Source organism: Trichosurus vulpecula, chromosome 6 (genome assembly GCF_011100635.1).
Source record: "Trichosurus vulpecula isolate mTriVul1 chromosome 6, mTriVul1.pri, whole genome shotgun sequence".
Lineage (NCBI taxonomy): Eukaryota > Metazoa > Chordata > Mammalia > Diprotodontia > Phalangeridae > Trichosurus > Trichosurus vulpecula.
The window spans coordinates 254,626,336-254,641,087 of record NC_050578.1 but is presented as its reverse complement, the minus strand read 5'-3'; the positions used below and the strand labels follow the sequence as shown (position 1 = coordinate 254,641,087).

The window sequence follows — 14,752 nt, the reverse complement described above, 5'->3', positions numbered from 1 at the left end:
CTGGAAGGTAGGCCCTACTATAGGAATAGTGTATTCCTTGCGTAGAATAGGTGTAGCATGCACTCTGATGCACAAGACTGACCTTATTTTTATTACTATACAATAATAAAGTTGTAATACACACTGTGCCGCTTTATTTGTGCACAATTGGTTGGCCTAACATCAACAGGTAATCAGAAATTGAAATACTTTGGGTACTAGAAAATTACTTCTATATTGAATGGGCATCAAAAACCAATTAGCCTTTCAAAAAAGATACAGTGGGCACATATGTAACAGTTTCATGACATCAAATTAGTAATAAGATTTAATATACACAGACCCCCAAGGTAAGAGCAAGAAAAACAGGTGGGAAAAATAAGGGTATACTAAGATATTTATCTATTCATATACACTTTATTAAGAACTGCTTTGAGTGGAACAAGTGGGCTAAAGATATTAGAAAAATGTTCAAACCTCAAGGAAAAGCAAATCTGTAACCTCACACCACTGCAAAACTCTTCAATGTAAAGTGCTTTAAAGAAAGCCTCACATTTCTTGTATTTCAGAGAGGTAGTGGTGTACTGGATAACGGGCTGATCTTTAAGTCAGAAAGAACTGGGTTCAAGTCCTTTTCTCATACCACATCCGGTTGTGAGACCAAGGGAAAATTATGTAAACTCCCAGTGTTCCTGGTAATTCTCGAATTACAAAGAAATGCTGGTCCGAATTTCTGTTGTTAAGAATTTCCACACTGCAAATTCCCTATCCTGAAGAAATAATAACATCCCTTACCCCCCCCTCCTCCCTCCCAATCATGAAATTCAAAAGCCACAAAGGTAACCCAAAGTGACACTAAGGTAAAGTTAGGCTGAAGAGGTACACAGTCAAATACTTAGCCACCTGATTCTTCAAGAAATACCTTGAGGGGAAAATGAAAAGAATCTTGCTTTGAAGAAAAAAGCTTTCTTTGTCTGCTACCCTATATCAAATCAGTTCATATAAATCCCACTTAAAAGCAAAAACGTTCATTCCCCAAGAATCCTAGGGAATGGATGTTAATATCTAAACACTTCCCTCCCCAAGTGAAAAGGAACATACCACCTTGTATACTGCCAGTTTCTGCAAACAGTATATTAAGGTAGATTCTCTCAGTGCCTAAATTACTCCTTGATTTTAAAGTTGGCACCTTTGGTAACTGCACTTTTATGTGGCAAGTGTCACCAAGACAGTTTAATGAAGTGGTAACTCCCTGAACTATATTTTATCATATCCGAGACTATCCCAATGGGCAGGAAGTTGCCTGTTACAACCAGGGAGTCACTGAGGCACTGAGAGAATCTGGGTCAGGATATCTAAATATAACACTTGGTTTTAAGTGCTATGTTCTCATCCTAATTCCATGTGCTACTTGCACCCAAACGCCAACGCTCACCATAATTAAAGTTGCCCAGATTGCTGCTGTATTTTCCACTAGGAGGATTATATATTTGTCTAGCATCTCGTTTTGGTCCTGCTGCAGCTTTTTTGGGTGGCGAACCTGAAGTTGTATCTTCATTTGTCCTCTTTGGACTAGAAGGAAAGGATTTAAAACAAACAAAAAAAAAAGGAAAAGAAACTTAAAAGTTCTATTCTTTTGTTCCTTAATCCACTGATACCACTTCATATAGACTCAAGAAGGAAGTCACTGAAGCCAGCATCACAAATGACAGACCTGGTAAAGGACAGGAGGACCTAATGCTTACACTGGAATCTACTAGCCAGCTTGTGTTTAGTTATGCACATCAAAAATACTACTATTACTTGCCCTAGGGAATAGCATCATCAGTCGCCTCAGCCTGCCTCATAGGATACTGTTTGCTGTGCAGGAAAAATGCAATGAAATGACTTGCAAAGGATATAAATATATACATATTAGTAATATTAAGGGACAGAGAAGAAACGAGAATAAGCATTAAAAGAGTGTGACTACTCTGTCATGTACTGTTTTATAAATCTGATCTCATTTGGTCCTCACAGCAACCTTGGGAGATAGATCCCATTATTATCCCCATTTTCAGATGAGGAAACTGAGGTAAACAGATTATTAAGTGACCTGCTCAGGGTCACACTGTTAGTAAATGTTTGGATTTGAACTCAAGTCTTCCTGATTTCAGGTTTAATGCTCTATTCATCATGCCATTTAGCTGCCTCTAATATTATTGTGCAGTACTCCTTCAAGGACATTTACTGATAGGCAAAAAAAGTTAAATTACTTCATAACATAAGAGACCAGTCAGGAAAACCTACTTAATACCAAAGAAATACAATGCTGAATACCAAATATGAGGAATATATTTTACAGAAATTTGTATTATGAACACTAAAATCTAACTGGGTATTTTAGACTCCCTTCTAACCATACTTAAAGCATCCTACTTTGACAGGTTCAGAAAGGGAACAGCTTAACCCCAAAGACTTTCCTTACCCCATCTCAGCCTTCTGTACAGGCTTCCAAGACAATGTCACTGTGCTCTTGTAAGAAGGAGGAATGTGAAACAGATCCTGAAAAGATAAAATGGATGGACAATTCTTCAGGGCAAGTCAATTTCCAAAATCAAAACAAACCCTCCAAGGAATGCAGAGAAATCAGAAACCAGAACTTCCCCATATTTCTTGAATGGCAACAACAGCATTAGCTCACAATTATGCAGAGTTGATGTCTTTAAAGCATTTTCCTAACAAAAAAGAGCCCTGTGAGAGTTAAGGATAAGAATCACACAAAAACGATGTGACTTTACTAATGAAGAAACCAAAGTGGCTCAGAGAGGCACACAGGCAATGAAGTTTAGTTAAAGCCAAGAGTTAAAACACAGATCCTGCTCTTTCAACTATTCATTATCTCTTTAAAAAGGAGAATTCTAGACAAGGTTATTAAATCCTGAAAATCTGTTTTAACAAATGGCTGAAATATGGCCCCCAAATGAAAGCATTCAAGAGAAGTCATGTGAGCAGGCAAGTTAGAAGGGTCCTTAAAAGCCATCTGGTCCAAATCCCCTCATTTTACAGAGAAGGAAACAGGATCAGAGGGTAAGTGACTTTCCCACGGTCAGAGGAAGAAGTGTCTGAGGCAAGATTTGAACCTAAGTCTTCCTGCCTACAAGCCCAATATTTAAACACTAGACCACGCTGCCTTTCAGCAATTCAAAAACTGGATGGTTTTCTTTATAAATTGTGCCTAACAAGTGCATGGAGCTCATGGCTAAAGCCATAAGCAATGGTTTCTAGCCCATCACTTCAGGCTTCAGAACGACAAGAAGCCCCTAGACCTTCACATAACAAAGCCTATGATCATACACTTCTCTATGAAACACCACCATTACTAGAGTGCTTAAGCAGGGGCAAGACCAATGAAAACACCCTGGGGGACAAGGAGAATCCCGCTGGGGACTTATGAGGATGATACTTTGAGGCACTGAAGTTAATTATTTAAACACTTTTATGGAAGCTTTTTTTTTTCTGTCCCCTTCCTTTCTGAATATATCCTTCTTCATTAGATTGATTTTTTCCCTCATCCAGAAGTCTTCATTGTAACAAAGGTTTTAAAAACATACCAAAACAGGGCAGCAGAAAAATTTACCAACACAATGAGTGTGGCTTATAGTGTATTCAATAGAAGGAGAGGTATTTCATGATCTCACCAGGAAGCAACTTGCCTGGGGTACCAAGGGGAACCTCTATGTCAGAGATGGGTACCAGATCTAATGATTCCAGGGATGGTACACTAGGTCATATTGCCTCTTACTGCACAATATTGTTTACAATAAAGCATTTAATAAAATAAATTGTTAAAAGGCATTAGGTCCCCAGATTTGCCCCAATTTTACACCACAATTTTGGCTGACAAAAAGAACAACTAGATGCTAAAACCTTTCTTTTTGGTGTACTTCTAAAAACGATGGCTTATTTGGGTTGTTTAACTGCCATCGGAAGCAAATTAGATGCTAATATGAAGAAAAAAAGCTCAAGATTTAACACAGTAAGTGTATACACTAACCAGCAAAAATGGGTATCGCTTACACCAGTCATGTAATATGGTAAAATACAACCAACGTAAAAACATCACTTTCAACTACTAACTTAAAAAGAAGCACTTCGTAATTCACTTGTAAACAGATTATCAGCTCTTTCCTCATTTTCTTGTATTGTGGGATGCAATCACATGGGGTTCTCTTCCATTGAGCCAGAAATATGAGTGTTGAGGGAGAAGGGGGAGAAAGTAGCGCTGCCTAGACAGGAGAGCTGTTCCCTGTAAAAGACAAAGCCAGGGCTTGGTGGATATTAGGAAGGAAAAGTCCACTATGTTTGAGAGAAACGAAGCCAGTCAACAGATGATGACTAAGGCCTCTTCCACGGAAGGGTGTGAAGGAAAGGCTGATAGGGCGAGTACAGAATAGGCATCTTGATCTCTCTGGTTAGCAAGACTGGAGGCCAAATATGGTGAGGGGAGTTCAGAAATGGAAAACTCAGGTTTGAGGCCTCCCTCTGCTACTTGACCAAGGTCAAGCCTCTGAACCTGCAGAGTCACCATTTTCTTATCTGTAAAATGGGAATAATGATACCCACACTAAGTAATCGATTTAAAGGATTTGATCACTGTGACTTTCTGTCAATGACATGGGCCTTTAGTTTCACGTGAAGTGAGGATGTTACTTTTACATCACTTAGGTACACAGTATCTGTAAAGAAACTGCTTTGTATATTGTTGACACCACATACATAATGTTTGTATGCACCTGTGGTTTTTTCTTCCATTATTCAAAATGGCAGCATCTAACCTTAGCAGGTATCAACAAAAATTTGGACAACAGACACTTTCTACATTAATATTCAACAGGAAGAAGGGATGGAGAAAAAGGGGAAGAATTACCTTGATTAAAACATTGATGTTGTTTGTTATTTTCAAAGCAACAACTTTAATTTTGTTCTGTAAAAGGAAAACAATGTAAGTAACAGTTCTAACAGCAGCTTTTATGTATTTTTAGTTCAGAAATAAAACGCCAATAATCATATCTATCTTTCAGAACAATTGTTGCAATGAGGCAATTCCCTGGTTTAATTCTGTAGAGGTTTACTTATATTGCTTGGCACTCATTGAATAACCATATAGTCAGTTCTGCCCCACTGAACTTTCATGGTGGCATCAGAGATTGAGATCCTGCTTGTTACCTTGAGTGACTTGATCAATAAGGCCTGATTTACAATTTAGATCTAAACTAAATGGAACAAGGCTTTTAAGAATTGGCAAAAATCAATGTATGATACTACTGAAAAACAAAAAAACACCTCTCCTCCCCTCAAACCTTTTGCCCTATTTCTGTGGCAATGAGGTAGAACTGTGGCAAAACTGTAGAACACACTTGACTATGACTACAATATAACTGGAGAGTCTGGTTGAACAGACTCATCTGGTGTGGATCAACATTCTCATCTATTCCACACAAAATTCAAACACTAAATATCTACTGTGTGCATGGCAAACAAAACCAAGGACCCAAACAGTTTCTGTTTCAAGGGCTATAATGAAAGGAGGGAGTATAAATGACTCTGGATGGGGAGAGGTGGGGTGGGCAGCAGCAAAGGGGCTATTCTTGGTACACCCATTTTTAATAACACTTATTCAAATAGTCTATTTGAAATTTCCCCCCCTCTACTCAAAAAGGACTATGAAAGAGAATAACTCTATATTATTTTACATGAGCAACTTTACATATGATTAACAATTTTAAGGGAGACAGAAACTTAAATGTGGAATCTGAAAGTTTATTTTCAAAACGATAAGAAAACTACAACATTTGTGTACCTTGTTATTTTCTTTCAAACTAATATTCAGGTTGAACAAGATCAGAATAATACTGTAATTAATGTCAGTATTAATAGTTACTTAACAAAAATATTAACCAACCTAGTACTTCAACAAAACATCCTGCTCATCAGAAGTGTCAAAGAGAATATCCAGCAGGAATGGCATGAATAATTACTATGTAACCTACTATGCCATTTGGAAAATAAGAAACTCATTTTTAATTTCAGGAGATTCCAACAATCTTCCAGCACTATTTCTTGGACTAAGGCAAAATGATGGTGGGGTTTACTGGACTCTTTTTTTATCAGCCCAAATAACAAATGTCAATAAAGAATGAGCTATGTAACACATTTAGCTACTGATTGAAGCTATAGTTTAAAATAGGGTCGCGCTATTAGAGTAGGAGCTTCCTTCACAGGAAGGTACTGGGCATTCTTACCTCTTCCGTTTTTAAGGCTTCACCTGTTTTCCCCTGGAGAGCCAAACGAAGTTGTCTGATGTAAACCTGTAAGCCTCGGGCAAAGTACTGCAGCCTAATACAAAGAGGTGGTTTGTTAATTCCAGAACTTTCATGGCACCTGAGAGCATTTACAAATTAACTACCAAACAAAGAAAGACTGTACATTATTTAAAACCAAGGAAATCAGAACAGATAATTTCTATCCTTGAGTAGTCTGATCGATATAAAACTAAAAACTTTAGCTTAGTGCTGGGTCCTAAAAATAAGTTTCCTTCCTTTGTTATACAGGGATAAGCAGGCCAGTGCATGAGAGATGTCACGATTGAAAGCCAGAAGCCTGAAGTGGGCCCAAACCAGATTAAAATGAAAATGGAAAATAATTAAAATAAAATTAAAATCCAATATAACGTAGACAGTGTTAATTTGTGGTTTTCTAAATCAGTGTGTGCTTGCAGGGATCCTTTCTATTTGAGTTTGACACCTCTGCAATAAATACAATTCAGAAAAGCTTTGTAAAGTGGTGACTTGATTCCTAACTGATTTAAGATTCTTTGGTGAAATCTGTTCATGTAGAATCCCCAAATGCTGCCTGTTCAAAAGGATTCAACTCTAGTTTGGAGGCCATACTGCTATGAAGCAGTGAGAGGATTCATTCATGTTCGCTCAGTCAATTCTTGGCTTTTAAAGACAAATGCAAGTATCTTTAGGAAGAAATTTCAATAAAGTCTGCTGAAGCAGAAATGCTAAGTCAACGAATCATAGACTCTCAAAAGTCAGAAGGAACCCCAAACCATTTAGTTCAGTCAGGGACAGGGAACGGACTTGTGATCTCATTGGAATAGGGAGCTCCCTTTCTACCAATGCAGTTCAGCACCTTTTCGGTAACTTTTAGGCTTTGAGAGTTGTTTGGGGTCTTGAGAGGTTGAGTGACTTGCCCAGTTGCACAGCCATTGTTTGTGGGCCTTGAGAGGTTGAGTGACTTGCCCAGTTACATAACCAATGTGTCAAAGACAGCACTTGAACTCAGGCCCTTGCTGGGTTCAGAGAGCATTATTTGTAACTCCCATGCCTCTCAATGCCCTTAATACACAGCACCCAGAAATGGAAATATCCCAGATGTCACTAGACTGGGGCAGAGGGCAGCAGAGCTTTTATTCTCCTAGTCCCTGGCCCTCAGATCTCCTTTAATGAAAAGTCCAATAGCATTTGATTTCTGGCCTGCCTTATCCCCACCACTAATGTTGGGTAATCTGTGGTATACCAAAACCTCCCTGTCTTTCCCAGATGCCTGCTGACCTCCAATCTAACTAGGCCACATCTCCCCATCTTGTCCCTGAGAGTAATAAATGAGTTCTTGTCATGTCTTTTACTGATATTTAGGTAAGCTAGCCTGACTACAATCCCCACTCACACATCCACCTGATAGCCCTGTTGGCCCTGGGCATTAGGCTATTCTGCTCTGAGCTCTGGGAAGCCCTGTTGGTTCTCTGGGGTCTGTCCAAGCCTCTTTTAGCTGTTCAGTATCCCTAGAATAGGCTGGCATGCTCACTGGACTACATTTGGTGACTCCATTCACTTTTTTCCTATCTGAAAACCAGAACAGCAGTTACCTAGCCTTGGCAAGAAGAATAGGAATCTGCTCTTCTCAGAGATTAAGTAAAGGATAATTCCCCTGCTGCCAAGGGTTGGATCCCTTCGGTCAGTCATATGTCACCTGATTTTGAAGTCTTTCAGTTTTTCTGCATTCAGCTTAGCTGTCAAGAAATCCGGAAGCTTTCGGCCCAGCTGGTGAAAACTGTACAACAAACACTCTACGTAGCTGAACTGCAACTTGGGCTCTTCATTGCCAGCATTCTCCCCATTTTCTGCTTCTTCTGGAGGGAGCGGCATGTACTCCTGATAGACAAAAGTGAGGAAATTGGACATTTTCACGTGAGACTGCTCTTTTTATACCTTTAATAGGAAATACATGAATGAGAAACTGGGAATGTTGGTGAAAAAAACGAACAGAATCCAGAACCCCATGTAATGAGATTCTTCCAATATACAAGCCAGCAGCCAATCTCTTGCAAACTGACAAGTGGTCACCAAAGCTTCAGACATTTTCTATTTTTAAAAAAGTCTTTACTTTTCAAGTATCACTCACAGGTACAAAACTTCTTAATTCACAACTCTGGGGTCTACTCAATTAACGTGGTTCTCAGACCAGGTCTGCAACTGTCATTAAACAAAGGTATCACATGATTCTCCTGTGAAAAGATAAGACTCCAAGGAATGTCTCTTATGCAAAGGGGGTAGATCTTTTACAGGAGATTTATGGGAAGACTCAAATGAGAATAGCCCTAGCTCAGAAAAGACTGAGGGGGTACAATCCACACTAGTGGAGGGAGGACCCACCATGATTAATTAAGGTTACTGTTCTATTGAGGTATCAAAGCAGAAGTGTTGAATGTGAATCAAGAATTTCTTTTCTGGTTGCTAAATGGTGTAGTGCCACTGATACCCAACTTGGCACTATCTCAGTAAGACAAGGTAGCCCTGGGGGCTCAAACTACCAATTTTAAGACCATCCAACAATGCCAGAAGGATTTGAACTACTTCTTGAAGCCAAACAACAAATATCACGACACTACTTGTGATAAAGTAAGGATGAGGATGTGATACTATTCCCGTATGCCAGTTATAGAAAAGAATGGCAATAGCCAAGACTATTTAAAAAAATTACCCATAAAAATTTTAACATGTTCATCATTCTAAAAGCAAAGCAAAACTGATTAAAAAATGATACTATTGAAAATTGCAGTTCAGGAAAAAAGATTAACAACTAGAAAATCCTTTGGTTAAACTCCATTATGGTAGCTAAGAGAATATTCACTTTGAAAACTGATACTAATATATCAATTTTAGTTGCATATTAGCAAGGGAAAAAAGAGAGTTCTTACCAACAATTTATCAAATAGTTTCTTTAAATTTGTTTCTAATTTTTCCATGTCACCACAAAATGAACTCATCTCTGCAAGTAGTTTCAAAACCTAAAACAAACATTTCACTGTTAGATAAGAATCCAAACACTTGATCATAATCCATATTCACCAGTTGTTCAAATAATAGTATAAACAATATTATAAATGTCTTAATTTTTCAGTTAGTTCTTCTATGAATTCACCAGGACACTGTTTACTTTTTCCTCTTATATGGGGAATCTTTTAATGTGAATTTTTTGTGTCTTTTGCTTGGCATCATTTCATAAATGTCTTTTTAGATTGCTCTATATACCTCCTACTATTAGCTTTAATGACATTACAGCACTGCATTTCATTGTTGATGGAGAGTATCACCATTTACATTATAGTAACCTGACTCATTTATGATTACTGAATCTTTCCAATTCGTTAGGTTTCTCTTTATAGTTTCATTACTGTCCTTAAGACTAGTCATGAATATTTCTAGATAGGCTGACATTCTGTCATTCTAAAATCTGGTGATACTGGACACATCAATTTAAGAAAAGTTTACTCACTGTCATTTATGTAAAGGGAGATAAAAAAAGGAAGAGATATAAATGGCACAATAGTCAGATGATGGTAGGTTTCTTTACCCCTTCTTATTCCTCCTTTTCTTAAGAAAAAATAAATAAAATTCTTTGGATAAAGGATTGCTCTCTAGGATGGAGGGAGATGATTCAAGGGGAAATCACTAAAAAAAAATTTTTTTTAAAGGTAGTGCAAAAAAGGCACATTTAAGTCTTTTAGCTTAAGCAAATGTCTTTACAATTAAGTGTATGTAAATGAGAGAATTTACAGATGGATCTAACTGGACAGATGTTTGTTACTATTATCAATACAATTTTATTCTTTAAATTTGCCTCTAGTCACTGTTCTCAGGATTTTAGGTATGCTTTCTCTATCCCCATTCATTAGACCAACACCTTTGGGCCACACTGCAGCAGAAGTAAGAGATGCTAGTTTTTCAATCCTGAAGAATCATGCAGCACTTTTGGTATTTTCATACTTTCAACGCCTGAAAAGCTTTCATCAGTAGGAGCACCTCACTCCCCCAATAGCTTAGTAGGAGGTTTCACAAATTGAAGTTGTCACCAAATGCATCAGCTAGGTTCCCCTGATTAATAAATGCCTGTTGCCTAATTAGCTGGTTGGTGAAAAGGTTGTCTGGACTTGGCCACACTGGCTGGCGGGCCCTCAGAAGATATCAGTTTGTCAGCTGCCTGGGGCAGGCTCCTATGGTACCAGCTTAGAGAACTCTGGGCCCCCTCCACAACACAAGTCACCTGAAGACTTCATTCAAATAGCAATCGTAGTACTATCATGACAGTACAATAGTACTTGTAGTTGAAAAATTACTTGTAGCAAATTCCTAAGAGAAAAATGTTTTTCTGTCTTGTAGTTCAGATAGAGTGACACATGAGCTATGAATCCAGATAGTGTTCTCTACTATTTAAATGCCTAATAAAAACACTGAAAAATGAATTAACAAATTTTAAGCCCAAAATCCTGGGATATTAACAGGACCTGGGATTTAACTAGTACAGGCAATTCCCAGGAGAACAAATGTCAGTGTATACCTTAGCCTTAGAGGGTTACTGAGAGGCTAAGAAAAGTACCCAGATCACACAGTCAATATGTGTCAAAGATAAGACTAGAAGGCAGATGTTCCGAGGCCAGCTTTCTACCCATTGCATCATACTACCTCCTTTAATAATTCATGATGGTGAATTATTTGTTATTGTGGTTACTGTAGCAAAACCTGGAGTGATTTATTATGCACTGAGTACGTTATTACAGAATTACCTCAAATATAGGCAATGCTTTTCCACTATTAGATGCTAATTGCCCGATAACATTATGTGAAGGTTCTTCTCTATGTACTAAATTATGGTACTTTATAACCTAGGAAACTTCTAATTAACCAAGATGTTTAAATCATTCTGGTAAATACTGAGAACTATGTTCTTATATAAATGTAATTATGAATAATAATTTTAAATTTAAAGCCACTAATAAAATCAGAATATACTTCATAAGTAAGGAGGGAAATTTAATTTACCTCTAACTGTATATCAAGGCCTTCCACTGGAGTAGTCAAGGAGCTGAGGTTTGGCAGAACATGTTCACAGAAATAAGTCACGAACCTTGTGGAATGAACATTTTTCTGTAAAAAATGAAAGATTTTAGTCATTCAATATCAGCACAACTCTGATTTAAACTATAGTCAAATTCACTAGGAAAGAAGCAGAAATATAACAGAATGTATACTTGTTTTAGTAACAATAATTATAATAAATAAGCAGCAACATTTACATAGTGCCTACCTACCACGTGCCAGGCATGATGCTAAGAACTTTACAAATATCGTCTCATCTCTCCCTCACAACAATCCTGGAACGCAGATCCTATTGTTATCCACATAATACATTTGAGGAAACTGAAGTAAACAGAGATCAAGTGACTTGTCTAACCAAGGTCATGTGGCAGGAAATTTCTGAGGCTGAATCTGAACTCGGGTGCTCCTGACTCTAGACCCGGAACTCTAATGCAGACTGTGCCACCTAGTGGCCTCAAGCCCTCATTCATGGTTTTCAATTCCACAAACAGTCCTTTCCTGTATGCTATGGAACCATATATGAAGCACAGGGAGAAACAGAAGTCGAGACATGATATGGTTTCCATTCTCACTCAGGTGAGTTGGGGGATAGTCCATAGAGATGTACTAGAATACAAAATAACCAACAGTTGGAGTTGGGGCTTGATCTAGGTTGAGGAGATGGCCTGAACAAAACTGAGGTAGAGATTCAGCTTTTTCAGGTGCATCCTATGTTAAGCCTTAAGTTAAAATTCTACTTGTTACGCTGACAAAGTGAATGACCTGGTCATTTTACTTATCAGTCCTTTCTTAAGCAAGCCCTTGTGACATGGCTCTTTCAAGGCTGACCCTCCTGGGGATGACCTTCTCAAAAGCCTCTACTCGACTATCTTCTCCACCAATAAGCCCATTTATCTTACTCAATTTCACTTGGAGCAGAGCTGTGCTTTTGCTCAGCTCGGCTCAATCTGCCCAGAATTTCTGATGTTCCAAGGGAGTTCTCCTTGTGCTGCCTCCTGCTTTCAAACAGAGGCTTGAAAGTTAAATATTTCCTATGTCTCGGAGCTCCCGGAAAACAGGAGTTACACAACAAAGCAGAGGAGAAAGGGAGACTTTTTAGGTTGGCCCTTGAAGTCGGAGAAGAAAGTTCAATGCAGCTCATGCTCTCACTATGGTTCACACTTTGTAAGAGGAGGTAGGGCAAAAGCCATAGCATCACAGATTTTAAACTAGAATGGAAAATCCAAGTCATTTAAGGAGTTGCTCCCCCTTGTTTTACAGATGAATGTGCTCTCTTCTCACCTCTGCCTTTTAGTATCCCCAGTTTCTTTCAAAATTCAGTTAAACCCAAGGTTTTAAAACTGCTTTTCCTTTTCTTAATTCCTAGTGCTACATTTTCAGTTTCAACCACTAAGTACCTTAAGCCTCTTCCAACCCCTCTTAAAGCCAGTGCCCTTCCCCTCTGTCGATTGGCTCATATTTATCCTTTGTGAACATGGTTGTTCTCATCCTGTCTCCTTCATGAGACTATCAGCTTCTTAAGAGCAGGGACTGGCTTCTTTCTTTATATCCCCAGGGCCAGGCACATGGTGGGTGCTAATGAGCTGTTGAAGTGAACTTAAACTCTCTACTTTCCAAAAAAGGAGAGAAGTACAATTTTTTTAGAGGCAAATGAGTTCACAGAGATCTTTCAGTCCAACCTCTTTGTGTAGCACAAACTTCCTCTTCAATACTCCTTACAAATGATGATCTCGGTACTGGTTAAGAAACAGGGGTGTGGATCAGTGGAATAGGATAGGTACACAAGTAGGTGAAATCAACAAGTTTAGCAATCTACTCTTTGATAAACCTAAAGAGGCCAGTTTCTGGGCTAATAATTCACTATTTCACAAAAACTGTTGGGAAAATTGGAAAATGGTAGGGAAAAAACTGGGCATAGACCAATATCTTACACCATATACCAAAATAAAGTCAAAATGGGTTCATGATTTAGGAGTAAAAGTTGATACTCTAAGTAATTTGGGAAAGCAAGGAATAGTTTACTTATCAGATTTGTGGAAAAGTAAAGAATTCATGACCCAACAAGAGATAGAGAGCATTACAAAATGCAAAATGGATAATTTTGATTATGTCAAATTGAAATGTTTTTGTACAAAAAAAGCCAATGCAACAAGAATTAGGAGGGAAGCAGAAAACTGGGAGAAAATCTTTGCAACTAGTATCTCTGATAAAGGCCTCACCTCTAAAATATACAGGGAGCTGAGCCAAATATATAGGAATACAAGCCATTCCCCAATTGAGAAATGGTCAAAGGATATGAACAGGCAGTTTTCAGAGGAAGAAATTAAAGCTATCTACAGGCATATGGAAAAATGCTCTGGATCGCTGCTGATTAGAGAAATGCAAATCAAAACAACTCTTAGATACCACATCTCTCCTGTCAGATTGGCTAAAATAACAAATCAGGAGAATGATAAATGCTGGAAAGGATGTGGGGAAATTGGAACATTGTTGCATTGCTGGTGGAGTTGTGAGCTGATGCAGCCATTTTGGAAGGCGGTGTGGAACTATGCCCAAAGGGCTATAGAAATATTCCTACCCTTTGACCCAGCAATACCACTTCTAGGGTTGTATCCCAAAGAAATCACGCAAGCGGGAAAAGGACCCATATGTACAAGGATATTTATAGCAGCTCTCTTTGTGGTAGCCAAGAATTGGAAAGCAAAGGGATGCCCATCAATTGGGGAATGGCTGAACAAGCTGTGGTATATGAAGGTGATGGAATACTATTGTGCCATAAGAAATGGGGATGATGCAGACTTCATAACAACCTGGAAAAACCTACACGACATAATGCTGAGTGAGCGGAGCAGAGCCAGGAGAACGTTGTGCACAGCCACAGATATATGGATTCCGTGAGGACCAACCCTGACATACTGCGCTTTTCTCAGCAACCTAAGGGGCAAGGACAACTCCAGGGGACTCACGATGGAGAATGCTATCTTCATCCAGACAAAGAACTGCGAAGTTTGAATACAGACTGAGGCACACTACATGCTCGCCTTTTCTGCTTCTCTTTTGTTTTTGTTTTTGGGGTTTTTTTTTTTTGGTTCTGTTTCTTCTTTCTCATGATTCATTCCATTGGTCAAAATTCTTCTCCATGACTTGACTAGTGCATAAATTAATTCAATGCAAAGTCATTCATGACAGTTATATGAGACTCCATGCCGTCTTGGGGAGGGAGGGGGGAGGGAGGGGAGAAAATCTGGAACTCAAAACTATGGAGAACCGTGTGTGGTAAACCAAAAATAAATAAAGAAATTTATAAAAAACAAACAAACAAACAAACAAAAAAAAAAACAACAAAT

The 14,752-nt window shown here is 38.5% G+C and overlaps 1 protein-coding gene across 2 annotated transcripts in view; it reads right to left on the bottom strand.

The window, feature by feature from the left end:
- The window catches only part of API5 (apoptosis inhibitor 5), a 35,492-nt gene that overhangs the window by 2,296 nt on the left and 18,444 nt on the right, over positions 1–14,752 (bottom strand). For both annotated transcript variants that reach the window (XM_036762904.1, XM_036762903.1), the window contains exons 7-13: positions 11,349–11,453; positions 9,227–9,316; positions 7,999–8,180; positions 6,264–6,357; positions 4,889–4,945; positions 2,447–2,523; positions 1,415–1,551 (exon numbers count right to left, since the gene is read on the bottom strand). In XM_036762904.1, coding sequence (XP_036618799.1) covers positions 1,415–1,551; positions 2,447–2,523; positions 4,889–4,945; positions 6,264–6,357; positions 7,999–8,180; positions 9,227–9,316; positions 11,349–11,453 — 742 coding nt within the window. The remainder of the gene's footprint in view (positions 1–1,414; positions 1,552–2,446; positions 2,524–4,888; positions 4,946–6,263; positions 6,358–7,998; positions 8,181–9,226; positions 9,317–11,348; positions 11,454–14,752) is intronic.